This window comes from Oryctolagus cuniculus, chromosome 5, assembly GCF_051225735.1.
Source record: "Oryctolagus cuniculus isolate XC-2025 breed Fujian yellow rabbit chromosome 5, ASM5122573v1, whole genome shotgun sequence".
Classification (NCBI taxonomy): domain Eukaryota; kingdom Metazoa; phylum Chordata; class Mammalia; order Lagomorpha; family Leporidae; genus Oryctolagus; species Oryctolagus cuniculus.
Genome location: NC_142871.1, coordinates 87,993,901 through 88,019,906, shown reverse-complemented (window position 1 = coordinate 88,019,906; position 26,006 = coordinate 87,993,901). Strand labels below are relative to the sequence as shown.

The following is a 26,006-nucleotide window of genomic DNA, read 5'->3' as shown; positions in this document are numbered from 1 at the left end:
GACATTTTTCAAAAGAGGAAATCCAAATGGCCAACAGACAAATGAAAAAATGTTCAAGATCACTAGCAATCAGGGAAATGCAAATAAAAATCACAATGAGGTTTCACCTCACCCCGGTTAGAATGGCTCACATTCAGAAATCTACCAACAATAGATGCTGGCGAGGATGTGGGGGAAAAGGGACACTAACCCACTGTTGGTGGGAATGCAAACTGGTTAAGACACTACGGAAGTCAGTCTGGAGATTCCTCAGAAACCTGAATATAACCCTACCGTTCGACCCAGCCATCCCACTCCTTGGAATTTACCCAAAGGAAATTAAATTGGCAAAGAAACAAGCTGTCTGCACATTAATGTTTATTGCAGCTCAATTCACAATAGCTAAGACCTGGAACCAACCCAAATGCCCACCAACAGTAGACTGGATAAAGGAATTATGGGACATGTACTCTACAGAATACTATACAGCAGTCAAAAACAATGAAATCTGGTCATTTGCAACAAGATGGAGGAATCTGGAAAACATATGCTGAGTGAATTAAGCCAGTCCCAAAGGGACAAATATCACATGTTCTCCCTCATCAGTGACAACTAACTGAGCAGCAAAGGGGAAACTTATTGAAGTGAAATGGACACTATGAGAAACAGTGACTTGATCAGCTCTTGTCCTGACTGTTGATGTACAATGTAATACTTTATCCCTTTTAGTATTCTTTTTTGTTCTAGTACTATTGGTTGAACTCTGTAATTAACACACAATTATTCTTAGGTATTTAAATTTAACTGAAAAGTGATCCCTGTTAAATATAAGAGTGGGAATAAGAGAGGGAGGAAATTACAATTTGGGACATGATCAATTGGACTTGCCCCAAATGGTGGAGTTAGAAATGCACAAGGGGATTCCAATACAATCCCATCAAGGTGGCATGTACCAATGCCATCTCACTAGTCCCAGTGATCAATTTCTGTTCACAATTGATCACACTGGTAGGTCTAAGAGTCAAAGGAATCACACAAACAAGACCAGTGTCTGCGAATACTAACTGATAGAATCAAAAAGGGAGAGAACGATCCAACATGGGAAGCGGGATACACAGCAGACTCACAGAATGGCAGATGTTTTAAACAGCACTCTAGCCTCAGAATCAGCCCTTAAGGCATTCGGATCTGGCTGAAGAGCTCATGAGAGTATTTTAGGCATGGAAAGCCAAGACACTCTGGGAAAAAAAAAAGACCTAAATAAAAGATCTTTGCGAGTGAGATCCCAGTGGAAAGAACGGGGCCATCAATGAAGGAGGTACCTTTCTATGAATGAGGAGAGAACTTCCACTTTGACTATGACCCTGTCGGAATAAGATCGAAGTCGGCGAATTCAACAGGCTTCCATAGCCTTGGCAACTCATGACTAGAGCCTAGGGAGATTACTGATGCCATAAACAAGAGTGTCAAATTGTTAAGTCAACAACAGGAGTCACTGTGTACTTACATCTCATGTGGGATCTGTCCTTAGTGTGTTGTCCAATGTGAAGTAATGCCATAACTAGTACTGAAACAGTATTTTACACTTTGTGTTTCTGTGTGGGTGCAAACTGAGGATATGTTTACTTAATATATACTAAATCAATCTTCTGTATATAAAGATAATTGAAAATGAATCTTGATGTGAATGGAATGGGAGAGGGAGCGGGAGATGGGAGGGGTGCGAGTGGGAGGGAAATTATGGTGGGGGGGGGATTGTAATCTGTAAGCTGTACTTTGGAAATTTATTTTTACTAAATAAAAACAAACAAAAAATATCTATTCTTCCAAATGCAATTTATAGATTCAATGTGACACCAATCAAAATACCAAAGACATTCTTCTCAGATCTAGAAAAAATGATGCTCAAATTTATATGGAGGCACAGTAGAACTTGAATAGCTAAAGCAATCTTAACACAATAAAAACAAAGCCGGAGACTTCACAATACCAGGCTTCAAAACATAGTAAGGCAATTATATTCAAAAAAAGCCTGGTACTGGTACAAAAACAGATGTATAGACCAATGGAACAGAATAGAAACACTAGAAAGCAATCTAAACATCTACAACAAACTTATATTTGATCAAGGAGCTAAAACCAATTCCTGGAGCAAGGACAGTCTATTCAAGAAATGGTGCTGAGAAAACTGGATTTCCACATGCAGAAGTATGAAGCAAGACCCCTACCTTACACCTTACACAAAAATCAACTCAACAGGGATTAAATATCTAAATCTACAAGCCAATATCATCAAATTATTAGAGAACATCATAGAAACCCTGCAGGATTCTGGCACAGGCAAAGACTTCTTGGAAAAGACCCCAGAGGCACAGGCAGCCAAAGCCAAAATTAACAACTGGGATTACATCAAATTGAGAAGTTTCTTTACAGCAAAAGAAATAGGAAAGTGAAGAGGCAACAGACAGAATGGGAGAAATTATTTGCAAACTATGGAATTGATAAAGGATTAATAAACAGAATCTAGAAGGAGATCAAGGAACTCCACAGTTTCTTGATAATCCACTTAAGATATGGGCCAAGGACTTAGACATTTTTCTTTTTTTAAAGGTTTTCACTTATTTATTTGACAGAGTTACAAACAGCGAGAGAGACAGACAGGCAGAAAAGCCTTCCTTCCGTTGGTTCAATCTCCAGGATGCCGCAATGGCCGGAGTTACGCTGATCTGAAGCCAGGAGCCAGGAGCTTCTTTCTGGTCTCCCTCGTGGGTGCAGGGGCCCAAGAACTTGGGCCATCCTCCACTGCCTTCCCGCGCCACAGCAGAGAGCTGAACTGGAAGAGGAGCAACCGGGACTAGAACCCGGTGCGCCACCGCGCCGGCTCCAGACATTTTTCAAAAGAGGAAATCCAAATGGCCAACAGACACATGAAAAAATATTCAGGATCTCTAGCTGTCAGGGAAATGCAAATCAAAACCACAATGAGGTTTCACCCCAGTTAGAATGGCTCTCTTACAGAAATCAACAAATAACAAATGCTGGCAAGGACATGGGGAAAAAGGTACCCTAATCCACTGCTGGTGGGAATGCAAACTGGTAAAGCCACTATGGAAGGCAGTTTGGAGATACCTCAGAAATCTGAATATAGTCCTACCACTCCTCAGAATTTATCCAAAGGAAATTAAATCTGCAAATGAAAGAGCTATCTGTACCTCCATGTTTATTGCAGCTCAACTCACAATAGGTAAGACATGGAATCAACCTAAATGCTTAAACGTCAACCTAAACATCAACAGAAGCCTGGATAAAGAAATTATGGGATACGTACTCTGTGGAATACTACACAGCAGTAAAAAAAAAAAAATGAAATCCGGTCTTTTACAACAAAATGGATGAATCTGGAAAACATCAAACTTAGTGAAATAAGCCAGTCCCAAAGGGACAAATATATGTACTCCCTGACTGGTGACAACTAACTGAGCACCTAAAAGGTAACCTGTAGAAGTGAAATTGACACTATGAGAAACAGTGACTTCATCAGCTCTTGTCCTGTCAAGGAACAGCTTATTATTTTACTCTTTTTACTACTTAATACCATTGACTGAACTCTACTTAACACAGAATTATTCATAGGTGTTTAAATCCAATTGAAAATTGATTCCAGTAAAAAAAATAAGAGTGGGAATAAGATAGGGAGGAGATGTACAGTTTGGCACACATTTGCTCAGACTTACCCCTAAGGGTAAAGCTAAAAACTTGCCATGGGACTTCAAATCTCTTTAAGCTGGGTGGTACTAATACCATCTTACTAGTTAAAGTGATCATTTTAAGTGTATAACTGATCATATAGATAGGAATAAGTGTCAAAGGGATCACATAAATAAGACCAAGTGTCGGCCGGCGCCGTGGCTCACTAGGCTAATCCTCCGCCTAGCGGCGCCGGCACACCGGGTTCTAGTCCCGGTCGGGGCGCCAGATTCTGTCCCGGTTGCCCCTCTTCCAGGCCAGCCCTCTGCTGTGACCAGGGAGTGCAGTGGAGGATGGCCCAGGTGCATGGGCCCTGCACCCCATGGGAGACCAGGAAAAGCACCTGGCTCCTGGCTCCTGCCATCGGATGAGCGCGGTGCGCCGGCCGCAGTGCGCCAGCCGCGGTGGCCATTGGAGGGTGAACCAACGGCAAAGGAAGACCTTTCTCTCTGTCTCTCTCTCTCACTGTCCACTCTGCCTGTCAAAATAAAAAACTTAAAAAAAAAAAAAAAGAAAAGAAAAAAAAGACCAAGTGTCTGCTAATAACAATACATAGTATTAAAAAGGAGAGAATGATCCGACACGGGAAGCAGGCCACATAGCGAACTCATAGAATGACAAACAGCATTCTGGCCTCAGAATCAGCCCTTAAGGCATTTGGATCTGGCTAAAAAGCCCATGAAAGCATTTAAGGCATGGAAAGCTAGGACACTGTGGCAAAAAATAGCCTATATGAAAGATCTCTGTGAGATCCTAGTGGAAAGAAGGGACTGCCAAAGATGGAGATAACCTTTCTCTGAAGGGAGGAAAGAACTTCCACTTTGATTATGGCTCTAAGTAATGTCAGAGTTTGTGGGCTCAAAAGTCTTCCATAGCCAAGGTAGCTCATGAAGAGTCTTGGGTGATCACTGACACCATAAATAAGAATATCAATTGTTAAATTAAACAACAGGAGTCACTTTGCAGTTGTTTCACATGTAGGACCTCTGTCCTTAATGAGTTGTACAACGAGTATTAACGGTAAAACTTGTCTTCAAACAGTACTTTATACTTTGTGTGCCTGTGTGGTTGCAAACTGTTGAAATCTTTACTACTAGTACACAGTTGGTCTTCTGTATATAAAGATACTTAATCAATCTTAATGAAGAATGGGATGGGAGAGGGAGCAGGAGGTGGGACAGGAGTTAGGGTGGCAGGGTGGGTATGGGGGGAAAAACTGTTATATTCCTAAAGCTGTACCTATAAAATTTGTATTTATTAAATAAAACTTTTACAAAAACTATAAGTATTCCATCAAGAGAATGCAGAACAAAAGCAGCAGCAATAGCAAAAAAAAAAAAAAAAAAAAAAAAAGTCCAAAAGCAAATGGCAAAATAGTAAACAGTCATATCAGTAAATATTTTTGTAAAGAGTAGGAACACTCCAATTAAAAGTCAGAGATGGTCAGATTAGATAAAAAAGAAAAATGCAGCTATATGCAGTCCACATGAAAATTGTTTGAAATACAAACACAGTCACATTAAAAGTCAAAAATATGGAGAAAGGTCTATCTTGTACTTCTCCAGCTCCTTGCTTTGGAGTTATCTGTTGTGATTTCAGAGTCCAATAATCCTGGCATAAACATCTTTTCTTCTGCATTCACAATAGATCCATGGCCTACTCTCACTTAGAACAATTTCTTAGTAGTTCAAATTGTAATATTACCTGTTTCCAAGACCATATGATTTTCTTTGTGATTATTTTTCTCTAGTCAGTGTCTTTATCACAAGTTCTCTATGTTTTCAAACACGATAAATTTTTAAACTGATGAAATTACCTGCCAGTTCTTCACATTTTGATTCATTCTCATGTTCGTCTTCAGTTAGTTCTACATTGGCTTGATTACTGGAAAGAAACATTTAATTTAGTATTAATCTCAATAGTATATTTTCATGCAATCATTCATCTAAACTTTAAAAAATCTCTAAAGTTATGCATGAAAGTATTTTTATGCGTGTACAAAAGTTTTCGGAAGACAGAATTTAAAGATGCTCATTTTGATGTGAGAAGTATTGAAATCCATGTATAGCTTTTTCATAATACGTATCTTCCCTGAACTTTCTGAAAACCCACTGTAATGCTTTTAAGTACTCCTGCTCTATCAAAAGTTAAAAATATTCAAGCTATAAACAATGGCTTATAAAGAATCCCCCTTTTTAGATAACACCACAAAAACATAGGCAACAAAAGCAGAAACAAACAATAATATAAAACTAAGAAGCTTATGGACAGCAAATGAAACAGTGAAGATACTACTATCAGAATGGCAGAAAATATGTGCAAACTATTCATCTGACCACAGATTCAAATTCACAACATATAAGGAACTTGAAAAACTCAACAACAGAAAAACAAATTGCCCAGTTAAGAACTGGGTAAAGGATCTGAATAAATATTTCTCAAAAGAAGATATACAAATGGCCAACCAACATATGAAAAAATTTTCAATATAACTAGCCATCAGCAAACTGCAAATCAAAACCACAATGAGTTACCTCACTCCAGTTAAAATGGCTTTTATCAATAAGACAAATAAAAACAAAACAACAAAAAATGCTGACCAGGATGTAGATGAAAGAAACCTCTGTAACTATTGGTGGGAATGTAAACTAGTACAGCCATCATGGAAAACAGCATGGAGGTTCCTCAAAAACTAGAAACAGAACTGTCATATGATCCAACCCTCTCACTACTGAGTATGTATCCAAAGGAAATGAAATTGATCTGTTGAAGACATCTGTATTGATAGGTTTATTGTAGCAGTATTTACGACAGATAAGATTTGAAATCAATCTAAGTGTTCAATGATGAATGGATAAATAAAATGTATCTGTGCACACACATACACAATTAAGTACTATTGTGCTAAAAAAATTGAAATCTTGGCATCTGTAGCAAAATTGCTAGAACTAGAGGCAATTATATTAAGTGAAATAATCCAAACACAGAAAGATAAATACTATATGTTCTCTTTCACACAAAGAAGTTATTAAAATAATGTATCTATATATATTTGCTTCTAATTAAAATACTAATACTATAAGCTGGGCAGGGTAGAGCAAGGCGGATGGGGGAGTTTACATAATGGGTACTAAAACATAGTAGGGCTAATGCAATAGGTTCTGGTGTTTTACAGCACAGGGGGGTGACTACGGCTCATGAATATGCGTAATACCTAGTAGAATACCTAGTAGGCTCCAAACACAAAGACAAAACAAGGAAATGGAAAGGTTGATATGGCTGGTTTATTCTGTGTGTATATGTTGAAATGATGCACTATATCCTTAAAAAGGTGCATGCTGGGGGGATGGTTGTAGCATATCAGGTAAAGTGGTGGCCTGAGATGCCAGCATCCCATATGAGTGCCAGTATGAGTCTCAGCTGCTCCACTTCTGATTCCCTGCTAATGTGCCTGGGAGAGCAGTAGAAGATGGCCCAAGTGCTTAAGCTTCTGCACCCACATGGGAGATCCAGGTGAAGCTCCTGGCTTTGGCCTGGCCCAGCCCTGGCTGTTGTGGCTCCTAGCTTTGGCCTGGCCCAGCCCTGGCTGTTATGGCTCCTGGCTTCAGCCTGGCCAAGCCCTGGCTGTTGCAGTCACTTGGGGAGTGAACCAGCAGACAGAAGATCAACTGATCTCTCTCTCTCTCTCTCTCTCACACAGTCTGTCTTTCAAATAAATACATCTTTAAAAAAAGAAGACATAAAAAAATAAGAAATATTTCATAGGCAGGCACTGAAGCATGGTGGGTTAAGCTGCCACTTGGGATGCCTGCATCTCCTATCGGAGTGCCCAGCTAACGTCCTGCTGATATGCCTGGGAGGCAGATCACAGTTCAAGTGCATGGGCCCCTGCCACCTATGTGGAGGATCCGGATGGAGTTCTGCGCTCCTGGTTCCAATCTTTCCTAGCCCCAGTTGTTGTGCAGAGATTTTGGGAGTGAACCAATGGCCAATGGATTGAAACTCTCTGTCTCCCTCTCATTCTGCTTTTCAAATAAAAATGCAATAATAAACATTAAAAAGAAAGAAATATTGCAAAAGGGGAAAAAATGTGGCCAACAAACCTGTGTATGCTTACTCTGTGTTGTCTCTGTTGGCAGAGGTAATCTCCAGGGGCCCTCAGGGCCCTGCTGTGTTCTTTCTGGGTATGCCAGGAATGCAAGGCTTTGACCATTCTTTTTTTTTTTTTTTTTTTTTTTTTTTTTTAAGATTTATATATTTGAAAGTCAGAGTTACAGAGAGATGGAGACACACACAGATCTTCCATCTTCTGGTTCACTTCCCAGATAGCTGCAATGGTCAGGGCTGAGACAGGCCGAAGCCAGAAGCTTTACCTGATCTCTCACATGGGTGGCAGGGGCCCAAACCTTCTTCTGCTGTTTTTACTAGGTCATTAGCAGGTAACTGGATTAGCAGTGGAGCAGCCAGAACATGAACCAGCACCCATATGAGATGCCAGCATTGCTGGTGGCGGCTTTATTGGCTATGACACAGTGATGGTCCCAACACTCTGACTATTCTTTACCAAGCCATTTCTCAGGGTTCTGTTTGCAGTGAGTAATCTTGCAAAAAGAAGTAGATTCCACTCGGTTAAAAAAAAAAGCCAGCCACCCAGGCTTGTTTCCACTTATAATAAAAACAGCAACAGATTCTCCAAGCTCAGTGTTCCTCATCCATAAAGTGATGCACAGACGTCCATCACAGATTCTTTGCCTTGCCCCTGTGGGGCCATGGGTCACAGGAACCAAATGTAAACGAGGATAACACCAGAGTACTGCTTTGTTGTGAGACAAGATCCTATTTCTCACCCAGGAATCTTCTGTCCATTGTCAACATCTATAAAGTTGGTAGGCTACCTTGTTGCTTTCAAGTATGATAAAAAAAAAAAAAAATCTCATGCCCTGTACACTTCATGACAGGAAATGTACTCTTTTCTCTACAGTCAGTAACTAATCATCTCAAGGAGACCAGGCACACCAATAACCAGAGGTTATGGATTTCTTTACCCTTATTTGTACTTTTATGTTGTTACACTCCTAAATAAAATTCTAACCTGTTTTCCACTTATAATTTTAAAAAATTACATAGATAACTAAAATGAGGAAATTAAAGATCTCAGGTTTCACAGAGAGATGGAGAACACCAATGGTCTACTGTACTCAGGAGGGGAACCAGCTCAGTCAGGATTTCCAGGATAAATGAGGTTTCCTGATCATCAGGGTCAACCACATGTAGAGGTGAACACTCAGACCAAACTTCCATTTGCTCCTTGGTTTCCACTTCTCTTTCTACTCCTTTTTTCATAAGTTCATAATAATAACCTGGACTCTTAGTTTTGGAAAATTATCTAATTATTTTCCTATTAACGACTTGTTAGAAATCATTATTAGTGGTGATATCATCTTAGGTATGAAATTTCTGGTACCTGGAGACAGAGTCAGCTCTCAAAAGCAAACCAACACATTCTGTTTATATGTAAGAAAAGCCTGACTATAATAAGGAACAGAAAATGGAGTTAAGAAAAAGATTTTTGCCTCTTGTAATGTTTATCTATTTAAGCCCATCCATATACCAGACACTAAAAAAAAGAAAAGTGGAAGCAATGAACTGCTTATGTTGTGTTTACTTTACCTGTGTAAAACTTTTAAACGTGTAGAGTCATTAGAATCCAGTTCTTTATTTAATCTTGAATAATCAATGGAAGACGTCAAGCCTTTCTCAAGCCTGGCAAAAAACTGCTCTTTTTCTTCCTGTTCCTCTAATGTGTCCAATCCCAATCCAAGAATACTATGATTGAGTTCAGAAACTACTAGTTCTAAATGGAAAGCACAAACGTATTTTATTAATAGAATTCTGATAAAACTCATTTACATGATGCATTCATGGATATTACACAGTAAATTGAAAACAGTTTTTACAAATACTTTATGTAATTGCTTACCCACCAAAAAGAGACTCATATTCATACGAATATATTAGTTTTAAGGTTTCTCCAGAGTTGTGATTCTAAACCTCTTGGAAGATATTAAATCTGTTTACTTGCTTCAGTAATTGAGGTTCCAAGATGCTTATGAGTTAATTTCTGTAGAAATTCTGAACATCAACTTAGTGACCAAAAAATTATTGACTGATACACCTCACATTTCTTACCATTTGCTTCTAAGCTGTCAGCACTTAAGACAGAGGTTCCACTGCTCTTAAGAAACTGAATCTTTTCAGCAGATTCCTCATCTGTCTCCAGAACAGGCTGAGACATCTTCTTTGTTTTCAAATAGCTCACATTTATTTCAAGCAGTCCTAGGAGCAGATTTATTACAGCTGAATATTTTTGTTCGGAGAACTGTTTTGATCTCTATGCCACCACAATACCTGCTGTACTAATTTTGTGCACAGTCATTATATAATCTGTTCTGTAAAATAAAAATCCATCAGACCTGAAATTCAAAGAAAATCATAATTCTATTTGGTTTAGCATATCTTATTAAATGTTTCAAAAATTTGAGTAAAAGATTTTTAAGAATTATATTGACGCACAAGTACTTAATACAGTCTACAATGCTCTATAAAAAATATTGCTGCCAGGGCTGGTGCTGTGGTGCAGCAGGTTAAAGCCCTGGCATCCCATATGGGCACCAGTTCTAGACCTGGTTGCTCCTCTTCTGATCCAGCTCTCTGCTATGGCCTGGGAAAGCAGTAGATGGCCCAAGTCCTTGGGCCCCTGCATCCATGTGGAAGACCCAAAAAAAGCCCCTGGCTTCTGGCTTCGGATCTGCGCAGCTCCGGCCATTGCAGCCATCTGGGGAGTGAACCAGCAGATGGAAGACCTCTCTGTCTCTGTCTCTACCTCCCTCTGTAACTCTGTCTTTAAAAAAAAAATCTCTGCCTCATTTCCTCTGTTCATTATTATTCAGTGTGTTTTTGTTGCTTGCTTTGTAATACTACTGTAAGTAGACTGTGGGTGGCCTAGGTTAACAAAATATAAGACATGGGGCTGGCACTGTGGCACAGCAGGTAAAGTTGCCACCTGCAGTGCCAGCATCCCCTACTGGCGCCGGTTCAAGACCTGTCTGGCTCCACTTCCGATCCAGCTCTCTGCTATGGCCTGGGAAAGCAGTGGAAGATGGCCTAAGTCCTTGGCCCTGCACCTGTGTGGGAGACCTGGATGAAGTTCCAGGCTCCTGGCTTTGGATAGGTGTGGCTCCAGCCGTTGCAGCCGTTTGTGAAGTGAACTAGTGGATGGAAGACTCCTCTCTCTCTCTCTGCGTCTGCCTCTCTGTAACTCTGCCTTTCAAATAAATAAATCTTTAAAAACAAACAAAAATACAAGATTGAAAAACAGGTACACTAAAGGACAATAATAAAAGCTAGACAAGACCCTTTGTTAGTATACATATCACTTGAAGAAAAGAGTCATTATTTCAAAAATACTGGAAACTGGCTCACTGTAGGACAGTTTCTCTCACTGGGATCTGTGTATATTGTTAAGGAAGGGAGGCTCCCAAATAATAACTTCCGCATGGCTGCAGGAATGAAAAACTACATGCCAAGGTTTGGGTGCCCTTGGGGCAACTACCCAAGGTCTCACCCTGGCTCTGAAGCTGGACTCAGAGATGTGACCCACACCAACCATGCTCAGAGGATAGCATTTTGGAATGTGAAACTTTTTCTAAGGCTAATATATATTAAACATATTAAAAGTATTTTATGATTTTTTTAGCTATTAGGTGATATTAAGGAATTACTATCAATATTTCTTTTTCATTTATGTCTTAGATATTATAATATTTTTATTTTAAAAAGAGATTCTTTAGGGTTGGCAGTTAAGTCACCTGTATCTCATACTGGAGTACCTCGGTTCAACTCCCAGCTCTGTATTCCAGGTTCCTGCTAACACAGACCCCAGGGTTAGTTCAAATAGCTGGGCTGGGTCCCTACCACTCATGTGGGAGACCTGGATTGAGTTACCAGCTCTAGGCTTCAGCCAGCCTTAGTTCTTGAAGGCATCTCAGGAATGAACCAGCAGAAGGGAGCTTTGTCTGTCCATCTGCCTCTTCCTCTCAAATTACTTTTTAAAAATAGTCCTTATTTCAAGAGATGTTTTGCAGAAAGTGGATAGAAGTGATACGCTGGTGGGGATTTAGTTCAGCATAGCCCAGTGTATGAAGGGGTGGAGAATGACAAGGGCGACAGGTGAAATGTTATTGGCCATGTGTTAATAACTGTTGTAGCTGGGGCCAGCACTGTGGCTCACTTGGTTAATCCTCCGCCTGCAGCACAGGCACCCCATATGAGCACTGGGTTCTAGTACTGGTTGCTCCTCTTCCAGTCCAGCTCTCTGCTGTGGCCCAGGCAGGCAGTGGAGGATGGCCCAAGTGTTTGGGCGCCTGCACCCATGTGGGAGACCAGGAAGAAGCACCTGGCTCCTGGCTTCAGATCAGCGCAGCGCCGGCCACAGCAGCCATTTGGGGAGTGAACCAACGGAAGGAAGACCTTTCTCTCTGTCTATCTATAACTCTACCTGTCAAATAAATTAAAAAAAAAAAAAAAAAAACTGTTGTAGCTAGCAATGGGCACATGGGACATATGCTACTTCTTTCTCCATGTTTGAAATCTTTTATATTAAAAAAATGTTTAATGTTATATGACTTCTGGTCATAAAAGCTTATGTTTATATAGAATGTTTATGTTCCATGCATGTTTTTTAGCAAACTCCATGCCTACAAAGGTGTTAGTGCTGGCCCCACAATGAAAGCGTTTACCATCACAAAAGGACTAAGGATAATCAACAATGAATATGTATTGCTGCCTGCTATGTACCAGGAATTATATTAAATGCTGGGGATTTATCACTGAGTAAAAATGATAAAAACCCCTGTCCTTGTGAAGCTTACATTCATGTGGATATAGAGAGATTATTAATTAAAATAAATAAATGCAACTTCAAATAGAGTGGTCAGGAATGCCTTCGCTGAGAAGTTGACATTTAGGAAAAGATGTGCTAGAAGTAAGGGAGAAATCCAAGTGAGTATGTGAAGGAAGAGTACACCCGTGTAAAGCCTCTAAGCACACAAATGCTAGGTAGGTATGAAGAGCAAGGAGGCCAGTGTAGTTCTAGTGGCAGGGGCTAGTGAAAGACAGTAGCAGTTGAGAGGCCAGGAAGTCAGGATGCAGGGCTGGGAGGGAGAGTGGCAGCTTATGGGGCATTAGCTTTTATGATGAGTGACATGAGAAGATATTAGAGGGAGTAGGTGGCTTGATGTAGTAGATAACAAAATTTTGGATATAAAGAAGTTCAAAGAACTCAGGTGTCAGGTTATTGGACTTCACATTAATGAAGTAAGAGGCAGAACTGGAGAACGATAGTGTTGATCTTTGAGGAAGGAAAAGGAATAACCTGGAAGTTAACAGGTAACTGTAACACGCAAAGACAACAGGTGTTCTGACAACATGGTTCACAGGAGAGTGCAGGAGAAAGGTCTAGAAGTGGCATGAAGAGAAATCTACAGCTTTCCCAGGTCAAACACAACAGATGTGGTAAGGGCAACAGTGGCCACTGAAGGAGGTTACTGGAGAAGCAGATAGGAGAATTAAATGTGAATCACAACTCTAAGTTGTTTGAGGTGAGATATTAATGGGGGGAGGGGCTAGATTCTTGCCAAGACTGAAAAATTCAAGAATGTTCTGCAAGGAAGTAACATTTCTGCTAAGGAAATAATGAGGTGAACTGGAAAAGGAGACATTTATAGGCAAGGGGAACAAGTACAATGGGAAGAATGGGGAAGTTGAGGATGCAAAAGGCCATGAGGCTGTAAAATGAGTTAGGGTGACTCTGGGAGGAGATAAGCCTAAAGCAGGTGAGTCAGACTAGCTCTCCTCACAGCCCAGGGGCAGAGTTTTGCACTTTATTTCAACAGCACTAGAAAGACTGGAAAAAAAGAATTGTTTTTCTCTAACAGTATATACTAGTAAAGAACTGAGAAATGGAAAAGGGAAATAATTATGTGATATAGACATTAAGATGAGAAAAAATATAATTTTGTGTTAGGAGTTCATATTAAGAAATTCTGGCTTCAATTTCCTAATTAGTGTCTTCTTGGAAAGGGTTTAAAATCCATTTCATGGCTTCACATGAATAATCGTTTTATCGGACCAAATAATAACTTCCACACAGCTGCAGGAATGAAAAAGTGCGTGCCAAGGTTGAGGAGCTCTTGGGGCAACCGCCCAAAGTCTCACCCTGGCTCTGAAGCTGGACTCAGGGATGTGACTCACACCAACCATGCTCAGAGGGCTAACAGAAACCAAAATCCAATTTAGCTGTTTATAATGAAGAGTATAAATAGCAAGAGAATTGTTTCATCAGAATATTTTGTGCTTATGGCAACTGAAAAAGAAAGCAAACGATAACACAGAAGTTGCTCATGTCAATATTAAGTTGTATCCAACACTGATAATGCATTCATCTCTTAAGAGGGGTGTTCAATTCTCCCTTAGAAGCTTCTACACTCTTGATGGCAGGAAGCACATCTTGCTTTTTCACACTTGTGCCTAGTATTCAGAACATAACATGAACTCAATAAATGTTTGTGATTGAACCAGGGCCATACTATAGCACGGGGCTGGGAACACTCTTATTTAAGTAGACATCATCAAAGTTTATTTCTTGGCTATAGATCTTTGCTTCTTTGCTCAATCAAATCTATTTCTGACTTATATACTCTTCTAAAATTATTAACACAATTATTCAGTTTACATACAAGTGTTTCCGGTCTATTCTTTCCCTCCAGGGTCAGTTTGTATATTTCTGCTCTAATTCATTATTTTCTAGAAAGAAGGCTTTAATGCTGATCAAGTATCAAATGTCTGTCTACAATTCCAATAGCACTTCATCATATAATAGCCTTTTCAAGAACCACCAGGGGGAAAATTCTACAAAATAATTCTTCACATGTAAACATTAGCACTGTTGCATGGTTTGAGTAAGGCATTTTCTTTATTTACAGTGTCAGAAGAACAGAGATAATAATAAACAATATTTGTTTATTAAACACTATTACCAAATAATAGTAAATATTATTATGTAATAAAAATAAGTATGAGCTTCAGAGGATACAACAAAAAGAAGCTATCAAAATGTTCCCACCCTCAGTGGGAGTAGCAAATAGGTTATAGCTATCAGCACAATGGGCAAATGCATTAGGGTGTTTTGACATCAAAACAAAGGAGAAAATTTGCTGACAAAGAAGCTAGAAGAATCAGTGCAAGATTGTAAGAAGTGATGATGCCAAGTTTTACTGGACAAAAAGGACAAGACAAAATGACAAGGAGGGTGAGCTTAGGAACAGACACACGGGAGCCAAGAGTGTTTCCAGGGGATAAGAACAACTGAGGGTGGCTGCCGCACAGGGCTAGAGAGGAGGGTTCCAGTCAGATTATAGAGCGTCTTAACTATCACATTAAGGAGTTCTGACTCAGTTTTATGGGGGGAAAAAAAACAAAAGCCACGGGTAAATATTTCCCCTAGGAAAAATACAGAAACTTTCCCATTTACAAAATTATGCATAACACTGATCCACAAATAGTATAAACATAGATACCCACATATAGGTAGTAGAAGTGGTCTGGGTGCCTCATGGATATAGCAGTAACATAAGTAATAAGTATATATGGTAAATCATATTTATACTTATTATATATTATAAATACAGCATAGTAAGTATAAGAAAACATCCAAGAAAGTAATTTTGCATTTGTAAAGATGTGATTAGGAACAGTTCTAGAAAAGATACAAACATGTGCCAGAGAGGATCAATGATGAGTTCTTTGTCATTAAGGTAGTAAATTATGTTTTTACTAAATTCACTATTTGTGATACTAAAATTTATAGTTATTAAGATCTTCCCAGCACAGGGTGGGCATAGTGGCCACCTGGATTGCCTGGTTCAAGTCGAACTACTGTATGCTTCAGATCCAGCTTCCTGCTAATGCATCTGCAAGGCACATGATGGAACGAGTACTTGGGTTCCTGCTACCTACAGAGCGAGATCCAACTGGAGTTCCTAGCTTGTGGCTTTCACTGGGTCTAGCCCCAGATGTTGTGGGCCCTTGGGGAGTATGCCAGAGGATGGAAGATCTTTAGATTTTCCTCCATCTCTCGCTCTTTCTGTCACTATGCCTTTCAAATAAATAAATAAATCGTAATATGAAAAAAATCTTACATGTGACATCATTAACGCATCACCAGAATATTTTATATAAATCAGATTAAATCAATTTATCATTAAACATGATAAAATATAAATATACTTGAATTATTAATCATCTTGAGTAAATATAAACTTCCAATGTAAAATAACCTAATAATACAAAAACAAAGATTCTCCATTACAAAATAAGCATAAAATAAAGTGAAGTAATATGAAAAAATAATTCTAACTTCAAAAATCCACAGTTAGTGTTACTTTCTTTTATATTTTAGTGCAAGTAACAATATTCAAAATTAACAGTCTTGCCTGACCCCTTGTGGTCAAATAATTTGAAACTAAAAATCAGCAATATTTACCACTGTCTTCATAATCATCTTCAGTTAACCACCAAGGCACTGTATCTTTCTTCATTTCCTTCTTAGGTTGTCTAGGTGTTTTGTTTGAATTTTCAAAAGAATCATCCGAGAGCTGAATCAGATACAAGTTACTGCATGTTAGAATACATTATAAATTTGATAGATTCATCACAAAAAAAGTTTCTACTGGTTCTCTCACACTTTAGCTATCATAAAGACAAATAATCTCAACAATGTTTAAACTCCTATTTCTAAACCTAGGAGGTCAAAATAATTTAAAAATCAAGCATAAATCTCTGAACATCGACTTTCATATCCAGAGTTAAGCAGCTTAATTAGAACAACACAGAAAAAAAGAGAACTTGATCACAAGACTTGTTTAGGAAAAGAAGGAAGGATATAATCCTACCTATCTTCAGATATTCTTGAGGGCCTAAGAATAAACGTTGGTTGAGCAAAATTCCATAGCATCACCTTAGAAGAACAGAGACTCCAAGACAAGAATTGAGTTTCAGTGGCCGAGAGGATAAAGGTGTTCGTCAGAGAAATCAGCATTTTGTCACAATGATTAATAAGCTGTAGCATATTTTTATTTGTCCTTTTCTACTCTTATGGTTCAAATTTCACAATTCTAAATCCCCGACTCTAACTCCAATACCTCCTCCCTCTTAGCCAGTAACCTGGCCTCCTCTCTAATGACTGAATAAAGATCTTCAAATTTCACCCTCCTTCCCCTTACTCCATCACAAAACTCACCGGTTTAGGCACTTCCCTATTTCAGAAGAGATAATTGCTTCCTCCCCTCCAAACCAAACCTGCACAAGCATGGGTCACTTCTCTCCAGGTTCTTCTTTTCTTGGTTACCCCATCTCATTTCTAAATCTTCACTCCCCTCTCTCTGTTCTTCTCTCCCTCCCCTCAGATTATAAACCTATTTAGCACTGCATCTCCAAAGCCTAGCACAACACCCTGGTAGAACTGTGGAATGGAAGAATGAACATTCATGCGTACTCTACTTTGTTAAAAAACAAAAAACACAAGTTCCCTATTTGCCTTGTAATTTACCTACCAATTTTCCTTTAAACAGCAGTCCTCTCTTATCCATGGGGGATTAAGTTTCAAGATCTCTAGTGCATGCCTGAAACCATGGACAAGACTGAAACTCACATATATCATGTTTTGTCAGCATTGCCACACACTGCTGGAGTTATTTGTGCTCCTGTTTCTATGCCCTGGTGCCTCTTTGCATCACTAGTTTTGCACTTAGGGGCCACTACTAAGTAAAGTAAGAGTTACCAAGACACAAATACTGTGATACTATCATATTGCCACATTGGATCAGTGTGATAACCAAAAAGGCTACTAACTGACTAATGGGTGGGCAGTATATGAAGTGTGGCTATACTGCACAAAGGGATGAGTTATGCCCTGGATGGGATGGAGTAGGAGTTCATCATGCTTCTCAAAATGTCTCGCAATTTAAAACTTAGGAACTGTTTCTGGAACGTTCCATTAATATTTTCGGACCATAAGTGACCACATGTAAATGAAACTGCAGAAAGCAAAATTGTGGTTATGAAGGGACTACTGTATACCAATTTCTCAAGCTCACTACTCAACCCCTTAAAATCTGGTTCCCATCTAAAACAGCTCTCCTCCAGGCACAAAAGGCTCCCAAATGCCACAGTTACAGGGCAGCTGTCAGTCAGGCTCCCTGACTGTATCACACGATTTGATACTAGCGAGCAGCTCTTATTTCTTGAAACCCTCTACCTTTGACTTTGGCAGCATCACTTTCTCCAGGGTATCTCCAGCTTTGTGGCTACTCCCAACCCTCTATTTAAACAGCTTTGGGCCCCTTTGCCCATTTCTTTAACATGAGACTTCTTCAGGACTATGCTCTTTGTCCTTTTCATTCTCATTTTATACCGGTTTTCTGGAGAAGAAATCAAGAGGTGCACGCCTGCTCTATGTCAACATCTACACTCAAGTTATTTTCCTTACACTTTAAACAATCCTGGAGACTACTGATGAGGAAACAGAAGCCCACAGACATTAAGCAACTTGACCAAGTTACAACTGTTAGTAAAAGTTACACAGCAGGATTCAACCCCAGATGACATTTTAAACTTCTAAGACCAGGGATATACATTTCCATCTACCAAACAAAAATCTCTTACCCAAAAATTTTTTGTCAGTTTTGAAATAGTCAAAAAAAATTCATTGTCTTTCCTGACAACCAGGTAAGAAGAGGGGAGGAGGGAAAAAACAAATATTCTTTATCCCATTTGAATTTCTGAAATTTACTAGTTATATCACTCAGGTTCTGAACTTCACTATCACCTTGAAATATTCCATTTCTGTCTCCTCCCCACATTTTTCCAGTTAACCTGTTAGTAACATAAGTATAACACCATCCACCCTGCAGGGTTGCGGCAAAGGTCAAGAAAAGCAATGAAGAACACCTAGTGTACTAAGACACAATAAGTATTCTCACTTCAACTGCTTTCCAGATTACTGTCATCAAAAATAAAACATAAGAAAGCCAATCTTGAGAAAATAACATGTTGGCAAGGATATGAAGAAACTGGAACCTCTGTAAACTAAGATTTGTTGCAGGGAATATAAGATGATGACCACTCTAGAAAACAGTCTGGCAGTTAAATGTAGAGTAAAAGGTTAAGCAGAGTTATGACAAAACCCAGCAATTTTACTCCTAGGTAATGTATGTTGAGAAATGAAGACATACAGCCACATAAAAACTGGCACCTGACTATTCAATGCAGCATGATTCATACCTGCCAAAAAGTGGGTAGAATTCAACTGCCGATCCACTGATAAGTGAGTAAACAAAATGTAGTATAGCTATACACGGAATATTATTCAGCTATAAGACGAAATGAAGTACTAATAAATGCGACACTATGGATAAACAATACTAAGTAAAAGAAGCCGGGCCCAAAGACCACATATTGTATGACGGCATTTCTATGAAATATCCTTAACAGGCAAATCTTCAGGACAGAAAGTAGTTCAGTAGCTGCCCAAGGCTCAGGAAAGAGGAAAGGAGAGACAGGGGGTAACTGCTAACTAGATACAAGGTTTCTTTTTAGGGTGATTAAAAAGAAAAAAGCTCCACATTGACTGTGTTGATTGTATAACTAAAATCACTGACATGTACCCTTTAAATGGAAAACTTCTATATTATGTAAATTGAATCTATGAAAACTATAAAAGAAAAAGATGGTCACATCACTTTCCAAAAAACAAAGAACAAAGATCTGTAAATCAAATCTTTCAACGAACTGCTTCAGTGATAATTTAATCAAAATGACCAAAATTAACATGACTCTAAAATCATCATTGCATTGTTTAGAAAGAAACAAGGCCTTAAATCTCACATGAGATAAGAGCTTTTGTAAGTTATGGATGGACATAAGGAGGAGACAAATGGAGAGAGCAGGCAGGGAGCAAGAATGAGAGAGTTGGAGAATGCTGAGTGTGTTTTCAGGGGTGGTAAACAAAAGGTAGAAGAAAAAACATTTTCAAAGGCCTGCACTGCTATTTATTTTTTTTACAATGAAAGCATTTCCCATTAATTTAATTTTCAAAATGCATCCATATTTAATTTTAAAAAATCAGTTTTCAAATGGGAACTGAGATTCATTCTGGCAGTCTATTACATCTGGCAATTGGTATGCGCTTTTTAACACCCTTAAGCCCTACAAAGTACACATATTTTTCTTAACAATGAAACTGAGGATCCTTCTACAACTTCAAAAGTTCCTTTATAAACAAGAAGGTTATGATAGGTTAAAACATGACTCCCTTAAATACCTATAAAGTCCCTCCGTTTATGAAGAGAATGTGTTGCAACCCTTCAATCCATTCATTCAGCAAATATTTATTAAGCATTTATTAGATACTGTAGGTAAAGCAATGAACATGCAGCCATGTCATAGGCTATAAATTCTTCCTATGGGAAGCAGAAAATAGACCCACACAAGAAAAGAAACAAATGGTGTTTAATGCTACACAAAGAATTAAATTAGTTAAATTAAACCTCCAAGAAGTGACTTGGTAGTTTTTACTGGATAAGTGGAAAAACTGAGTCTGAGGGAGTGATATTTAAGGTAGAAGCCTCACTAGCCAGGTAAGCATAAGGGAACAGCTTTACAGGCAGAGGGAACAGCTACTGCAAAACCCCTAAGAGGAAATGAACTGACTTGTCTGGAAGAGAACAAAGGCCCCTGTAGGATAAATAAGACACATGACGGGAAAGAGTGGTAACAAGTTAGTGAAGGAGCCCTGAGTGAAATCAGGAAGCATTTCACAGATGGCAGGGAGTCTGGATTTTATTCTACATGTGATGGAAGAACTACCTAGGGAGGAACAGAGTCTTATTTATGTACTAGACTGTTCTGGCTGTGCTGTGGGGAAAGGAATGCTGGGAACGCCGGGTGGGTACTGCTCAGGTGAGATCAAACAAGTTAATAAACTAGCAGGTGGCAGTGAAGAGAGAGAGTGCGCTAAAGGGTAACAGGTGTATTCCGGAGGTGGCATTAAACAGACTTTTGTGATCAACTGATTGTTTTAGAGGTGAAAATGAATCGAGGGATGAATCTGCTGAGACAAACTTATGAGACAGATTTTTAAAATACAAACTTACCTCTTTCATAAACTGTTCAAACTCTTCATCTAGCTCTTCTTTGGAATAGTGGGCCATAATCAATGATTTTCACTTCCCAATGTAAACATTCTACAGTATTTACAACACTGGAAACACTAAATGACAAGAGACACAGAAGTATTTTGAGGAAATGCATGACATCACACAACCAGACTTCATTTATCTTATGATTCAGTATATGTAAACAATTATCGACAGTAAGCTAGTAAAAGCTTCCTTATTTAGTAAGCAAACTGATTTGGAAGGGCAGCTTTGCCACTCTTTTGTACTTAAGGTACAGGATTTTCATCCCTTAACACCCACTTGTGAAAGGGTGATCTCCACAGTATTTTCTAAATCTGTGCGTGTGTACGTGTGTGTGTTATTCAATATCTCTCCAAAACCAACCAGGTCCTCCCTCACCAAGAATCTTAAAAAAAAAAAAAAAAAAAAAAAAAAAAAAAAAAAAAAAGCGAATCCAATAGACCCTTTCTTTCTTGCAAAGCACAAAGTTTGTGCGGCCTTCTCTTTCAGCTAGCTATTTTACCAGTGCATACTGTTTTGCAAAATGGACTCTTTCCAAATATGGGGATGCTTCAAGACCAAGACCTAGACAAACAGAACTTATGAAGACATTTCCAAATACTACAAGAATAAAGCTAATGGGGAAACGTTTCTTTCGGCAAGGTCAACAAAAAACGATGCACTTGGCACCTGGAGTAGAATCCAGTGATTTGCAACGCAAAGCTCTCCCCGATCTACCGCAGTTTCTGACTTGAACTCTTTGAGGTAACCACTGCAGCCGGCTTTCGCCGCGGCGGGGGTGAGGAAGGAGACGCAGACCACAGCTCCGCCACCTGCAGAGAAACACCCCCTCCCCGTAGGCGCATTTTCCGTCAGGTCCGGGCGAGGGCGGTTAAGAGGCGGACCCCACCAACAGGTCCTCGGCCCGGTGGCATCTAGGCTCCAGAAAGCGCGGTTCCGGAGTTGGCGGGAAGACAAAGAGGCGTCTGCAATGGAGTCCGAACGGAGGAGGGAGTAACCCGGAAAACGAAAGCCCTGAAGACCGGGTCGGAAGCGCAGGGCTGGCCAGGGAGATATGACCGGGAAGCAGGCGTCCAAGCTCCCTTACCTCTGTCTGAATTCCGCGCTTTCCCGGAAGGTCTGAGTGAGCCCAGAAGTTGCCAGGGTAACAGACGTCAGAGGAGGGTCTCCGGAGTCACATGACCCGAGTTAGTCACGTGGCTCATGGGCCCAGCAGGACAGCCGTTAGGTTCCGAGGGCCTTTGCTAGCGCCAGTTGGGACAACCACGGTTCGGCAGGGCCCTCTGGGAGCCAAAAGCCGCCGTCGCTGCAGCCTCAATTCGCTCTCTGGCGTTTTCTGTGGTCCTTGGAAAAGCGCATGGCAGCGAACGGGTTATTGGACTGCTAGGACACGCGGTAAGGGCAAACAGCCCGTGGCTTCCTGGGAAATGTAGTTTCTCTCCCCTAGGCTTTGTAGTTCCGCACTTCTTAACAGCCTTCCTATAGCCTTCTCATTTGAACGCTGTTTTCCATGCCTGAATTTTGAAGAAACATAATTTATTAGGTTTCTTTCACGTGCCAAGCCTCTGTGTAGATGTCAGAGAAACACAAGTGTGTTAGAAATCTGTTAAGGACTCTGTGCCACCACCTAGTGGACAAAAAGCTGAAAATACACAAACAGCAAAGTATCCTCTTCTAGTCCAGTGTCTGTGCAATATTAGTGATTTGAAAGGTTTGGAACATAAATCATATTATTCCCCTGCTTAAAATCTTACAATTATTTCTCACTGTAATTAAATCCAAACACCTACAAAGTCGTTTAGGACGGGCTTGGCACTTAGCTCTACACTCTTATCTCATCCCTACTCAGCAAAGCATGCAGAATTATTTGCTTCTCAACTCCAGAATTTAATCCTTTGGTGTTACTGAAGGTATAATTAGAACTTTGATCTAAAGAGTGGAGGATGAGTGTTACCGTGTCTAATGAGTGTTTTTTGTTTTGTGCCTTGCATGCATCTACAGAATTTAGGGTTACAAGACTCGTTTGTCATACTGGATTATGGTAGCACTAAATTTTTGATTAATAAACTGAATTGTTAATACTTTTTTCAGAATACTTGTCATAAAAGGAGTGGATAAAGTTTATTTAGAACTTTCTCTGTGCTGGACATCGTTGTATGATTTTTACAGTATTATTTAATTTTTGTAACTACATTTTGAAGTACATAGTATTATTGCCATCTTAGAAAAATTAAGATTTAAAGAGTAGGGGCTGGCATTGCGGCGTAGTGGGTGAGGCCACTGCCTGTGATGCCAGCATCCCATTTGGGTGACTGTTAATGTCCTGGCTGCTCCACTTCTGATCCAGCTCCCTGCTAGTGTGCCTGGGAGAGCAGCAGAGGAGAGCCCAAGTCCTTGGGCCCCTGCTGGGAGCCTGAAGGAGGCTCCTGGCTTTGGACCAGCCCTGCTCTGACCTTTGAAACCATTTGGGGAGTAAACCAGGGATGGAAGATTCATTCTATCTCTCTCTATCTCTCTCTCTTTCTAACTTTGCCTTTAAAATAAATAAATCTTTAAAGAAAGATTTAAAGAGTAACTTTCTGAAGTTCATATAATTATGAATGGGGAGATTCAAGATCCCAACTCTGTCATATTGACCTCATGACCCATAATTTAAAATACTGTGTACTACTAATTAACTATAAATATATATCTAGCTAGAATATCAATGAAATGACATGGTAAGTTGAATACTTTCAGTAATTGAATCAATTACATCACTTTGGGTGGGATCCAGTTCTTCATAATTGTTAGATGTTTCTTGTGTTTTTATTTCTTGGAATGCCATAAACCTTGGTAAGCATTTTGTTTTTGCCAGCTTCCCAGTGACATTCTGTGGAGCAAGATTGTCTTCATTTTATTTTTATTATTAATTTTTTAAATACTTTCACATATTTTAAAATTTTAAATATTATTGTTTACATTTTATTATTTATTTTAGCCTTCATTGTATTTGTCTCAGCAAACACTACCAGGTAGAAACTCAGTCAACACTGACAACATAGTTGCAGCCAAGCCTGTCATGTTGAGTGAGATGTAAACCTAGGGTATTGTGGAACTGAATTAAGGGGAGAAGTGAATCAGTCCAGTTACTCAATAGTTACATTTACCAAATCCTGCTTCATTACCCGTTTTTTCAGATGGAGGAATTCACTGATACAGATGATGAGGAAGACACTGAAGGAACTGTGTTATTCTGATCATAAGATAATTAAATTTAATGGTCTACAGAGTTCTGTTATTTGTTATTGTTTATGTTTGCCTATTCATATCCTGGCTGTTTTTTATTTTAATTGCTTAAAATTTTTCTTAATTGTTTAACATATGAAATCTGGTGTTCAAAGTTTTAGCTGTTGTTTCAAATTTCCCAAAGGAAAATAAGAATAATTATCCATAATGGAACATTGAGAAATTACACAGTCATCTTTATAAGGAAACATGGGCAGATGCTCTTTCCCTAGGCTATACAGAGTTGCCAGTTTACAATTATATCATGAGGACATGGATGGGATTTAGGTCATAAAGTTGTTTTTAAAAGAATTCTCCAATTCAGTAGATTGCCACTGAGGATAACAATTGGATTGTGCTTTTAAATCATAACAATTTGACTATGCTTTTAAATAAGATAATTAACAACATAGTATACACACACACACACTCACACATAACTTAAAATACCAACACACAAAGATGATAAATTTGGCTTAATCAGTTTAAAGAAAATTTATTACTCTGTGAAAGACCCTGCAAGAGGATCAAAAGACAAGCTAAAGACTAGGAGGAAATATTTGCAGAAAGGGTCAAATCTGAGAAGCAACTGTTGTCTGGAATATACAAAAAACACTCAACACTCAGCAGTGAAAAAGCAAGCAACACAACTAGAAAATAAGGAAAGTATGTAGACAGACATTTCAGCGAGAATATGAAAATGGCAAATAAGTACATGTAAGGACGTACAACATCCTTGGCCATTAAGGAAATGCAAATTAATGCCACAATAACATATTACTGGGTGAGTGTAGACATGAAAAGGCAGTACAGGATATCTTTGTGGTGATGGAACAGTTCTGTAGCTTGAGTGTGGTGGCAGTTACAGCAAGCAACATGTAATAAAATTAAATAGAATCACATATACAAATGAATGTGTGTAAATTTGGTGAAGTCTCAATAACCACTATAGTATTTTTCCTTTCTACAAATATATTACCATTTTTAAAAAAGACTATGTTGTATTTCTTCAATTAAAAGCACAAAAGTATTCTTTGACTTTCTATAGTAATTGCCTATGTGTATGTAAAATTTGATACAGCAATGAAAAGAATTCATTTTAAATCATACTGAAACTTATACATCTTTATATAAATTCATTAAATAATAGCTCATTCTTTTTTTAAATAGTTCATTCTAAAAGCATATTACTTAGAAAATGTTTTTGGTTATTATTACAGTAGTATATGTTCTTTAAATCTTCTATATTTAAAATTTTCCAGCTCTCATAAAGGCATTTTGTTGGGCTGACTTTGCATCATAGCCTCTGCTTTAGCTAAAAGTGCCATTAAAGCAACAACTGAATGTACTATTTCTGGAACTCATCCCATTTATTTATTTATTGCCTTTCTAAAAGATACATGATTACTTGTGATATTGAATTGATGCTTCCTTGTTAATGTATATATGTGTATGAATATCAAGTTGTTTTCATCATTGTTCTCTATCGGTATGAGATAATAAAAGATTTCAGTTTTGCAGCCTAGAGGTTGCTTTCTCACTTATCTGTGCTATTTTCTTGTAACCTAGGCTGTGGTGGAAGGAGAAGGCTATGCCAAGATGGCCGCTGGCAACAGAGCCGGCCTGGCAACAGGCTGTGATTGGTTAGGGCATAAACTGCTTCTTGACCAGATTGGCTGCCTCAGCAATATAAGCTGC

At 39.0% G+C, this 26,006-nt stretch overlaps 1 protein-coding gene and 1 long non-coding RNA gene across 10 annotated transcripts in view; one reads left to right on the top strand and one right to left on the bottom strand.

Moving 5' to 3' along the window:
- CEP162 (centrosomal protein 162) overlaps positions 1-22,455 on the bottom strand; it is a 90,464-nt gene extending 68,009 nt beyond the window's left edge. For 7 of the 9 annotated variants that reach the window (XR_016233891.1, XM_008263166.5, XM_051854513.3 and 4 more), the window contains exons 1-6: positions 22,129-22,406; positions 20,997-21,112; positions 16,328-16,439; positions 9,916-10,062; positions 9,397-9,580; positions 5,543-5,610 (exon numbers count right to left, since the gene is read on the bottom strand). Coding sequence is in view for 8 of the 9 variants with exons in the window: in XM_008263166.5 (XP_008261388.3) it covers positions 5,543-5,610; positions 9,397-9,580; positions 9,916-10,062; positions 16,328-16,439; positions 20,997-21,053 (568 nt within the window). In the remaining variant the exon portion in view is untranslated. Of the gene's footprint in view, positions 1-5,542; positions 5,611-9,396; positions 9,581-9,915; positions 10,063-16,327; positions 16,440-20,996; positions 21,113-21,710 lie in introns of all 9 variants that reach the window. The other 2 variants (XM_002714457.6, XM_008263167.5) reach the window with 2 other exon arrangements.
- LOC138849641 (uncharacterized) lies at positions 22,299-24,312 on the top strand. Its single transcript, XR_011388633.2, has 2 exons — positions 22,299-22,436; positions 24,221-24,312. It is a non-coding gene; the product is annotated as an uncharacterized LOC138849641 (long non-coding RNA).
- Positions 24,313-26,006: the final 1,694 nt, after the last annotated feature.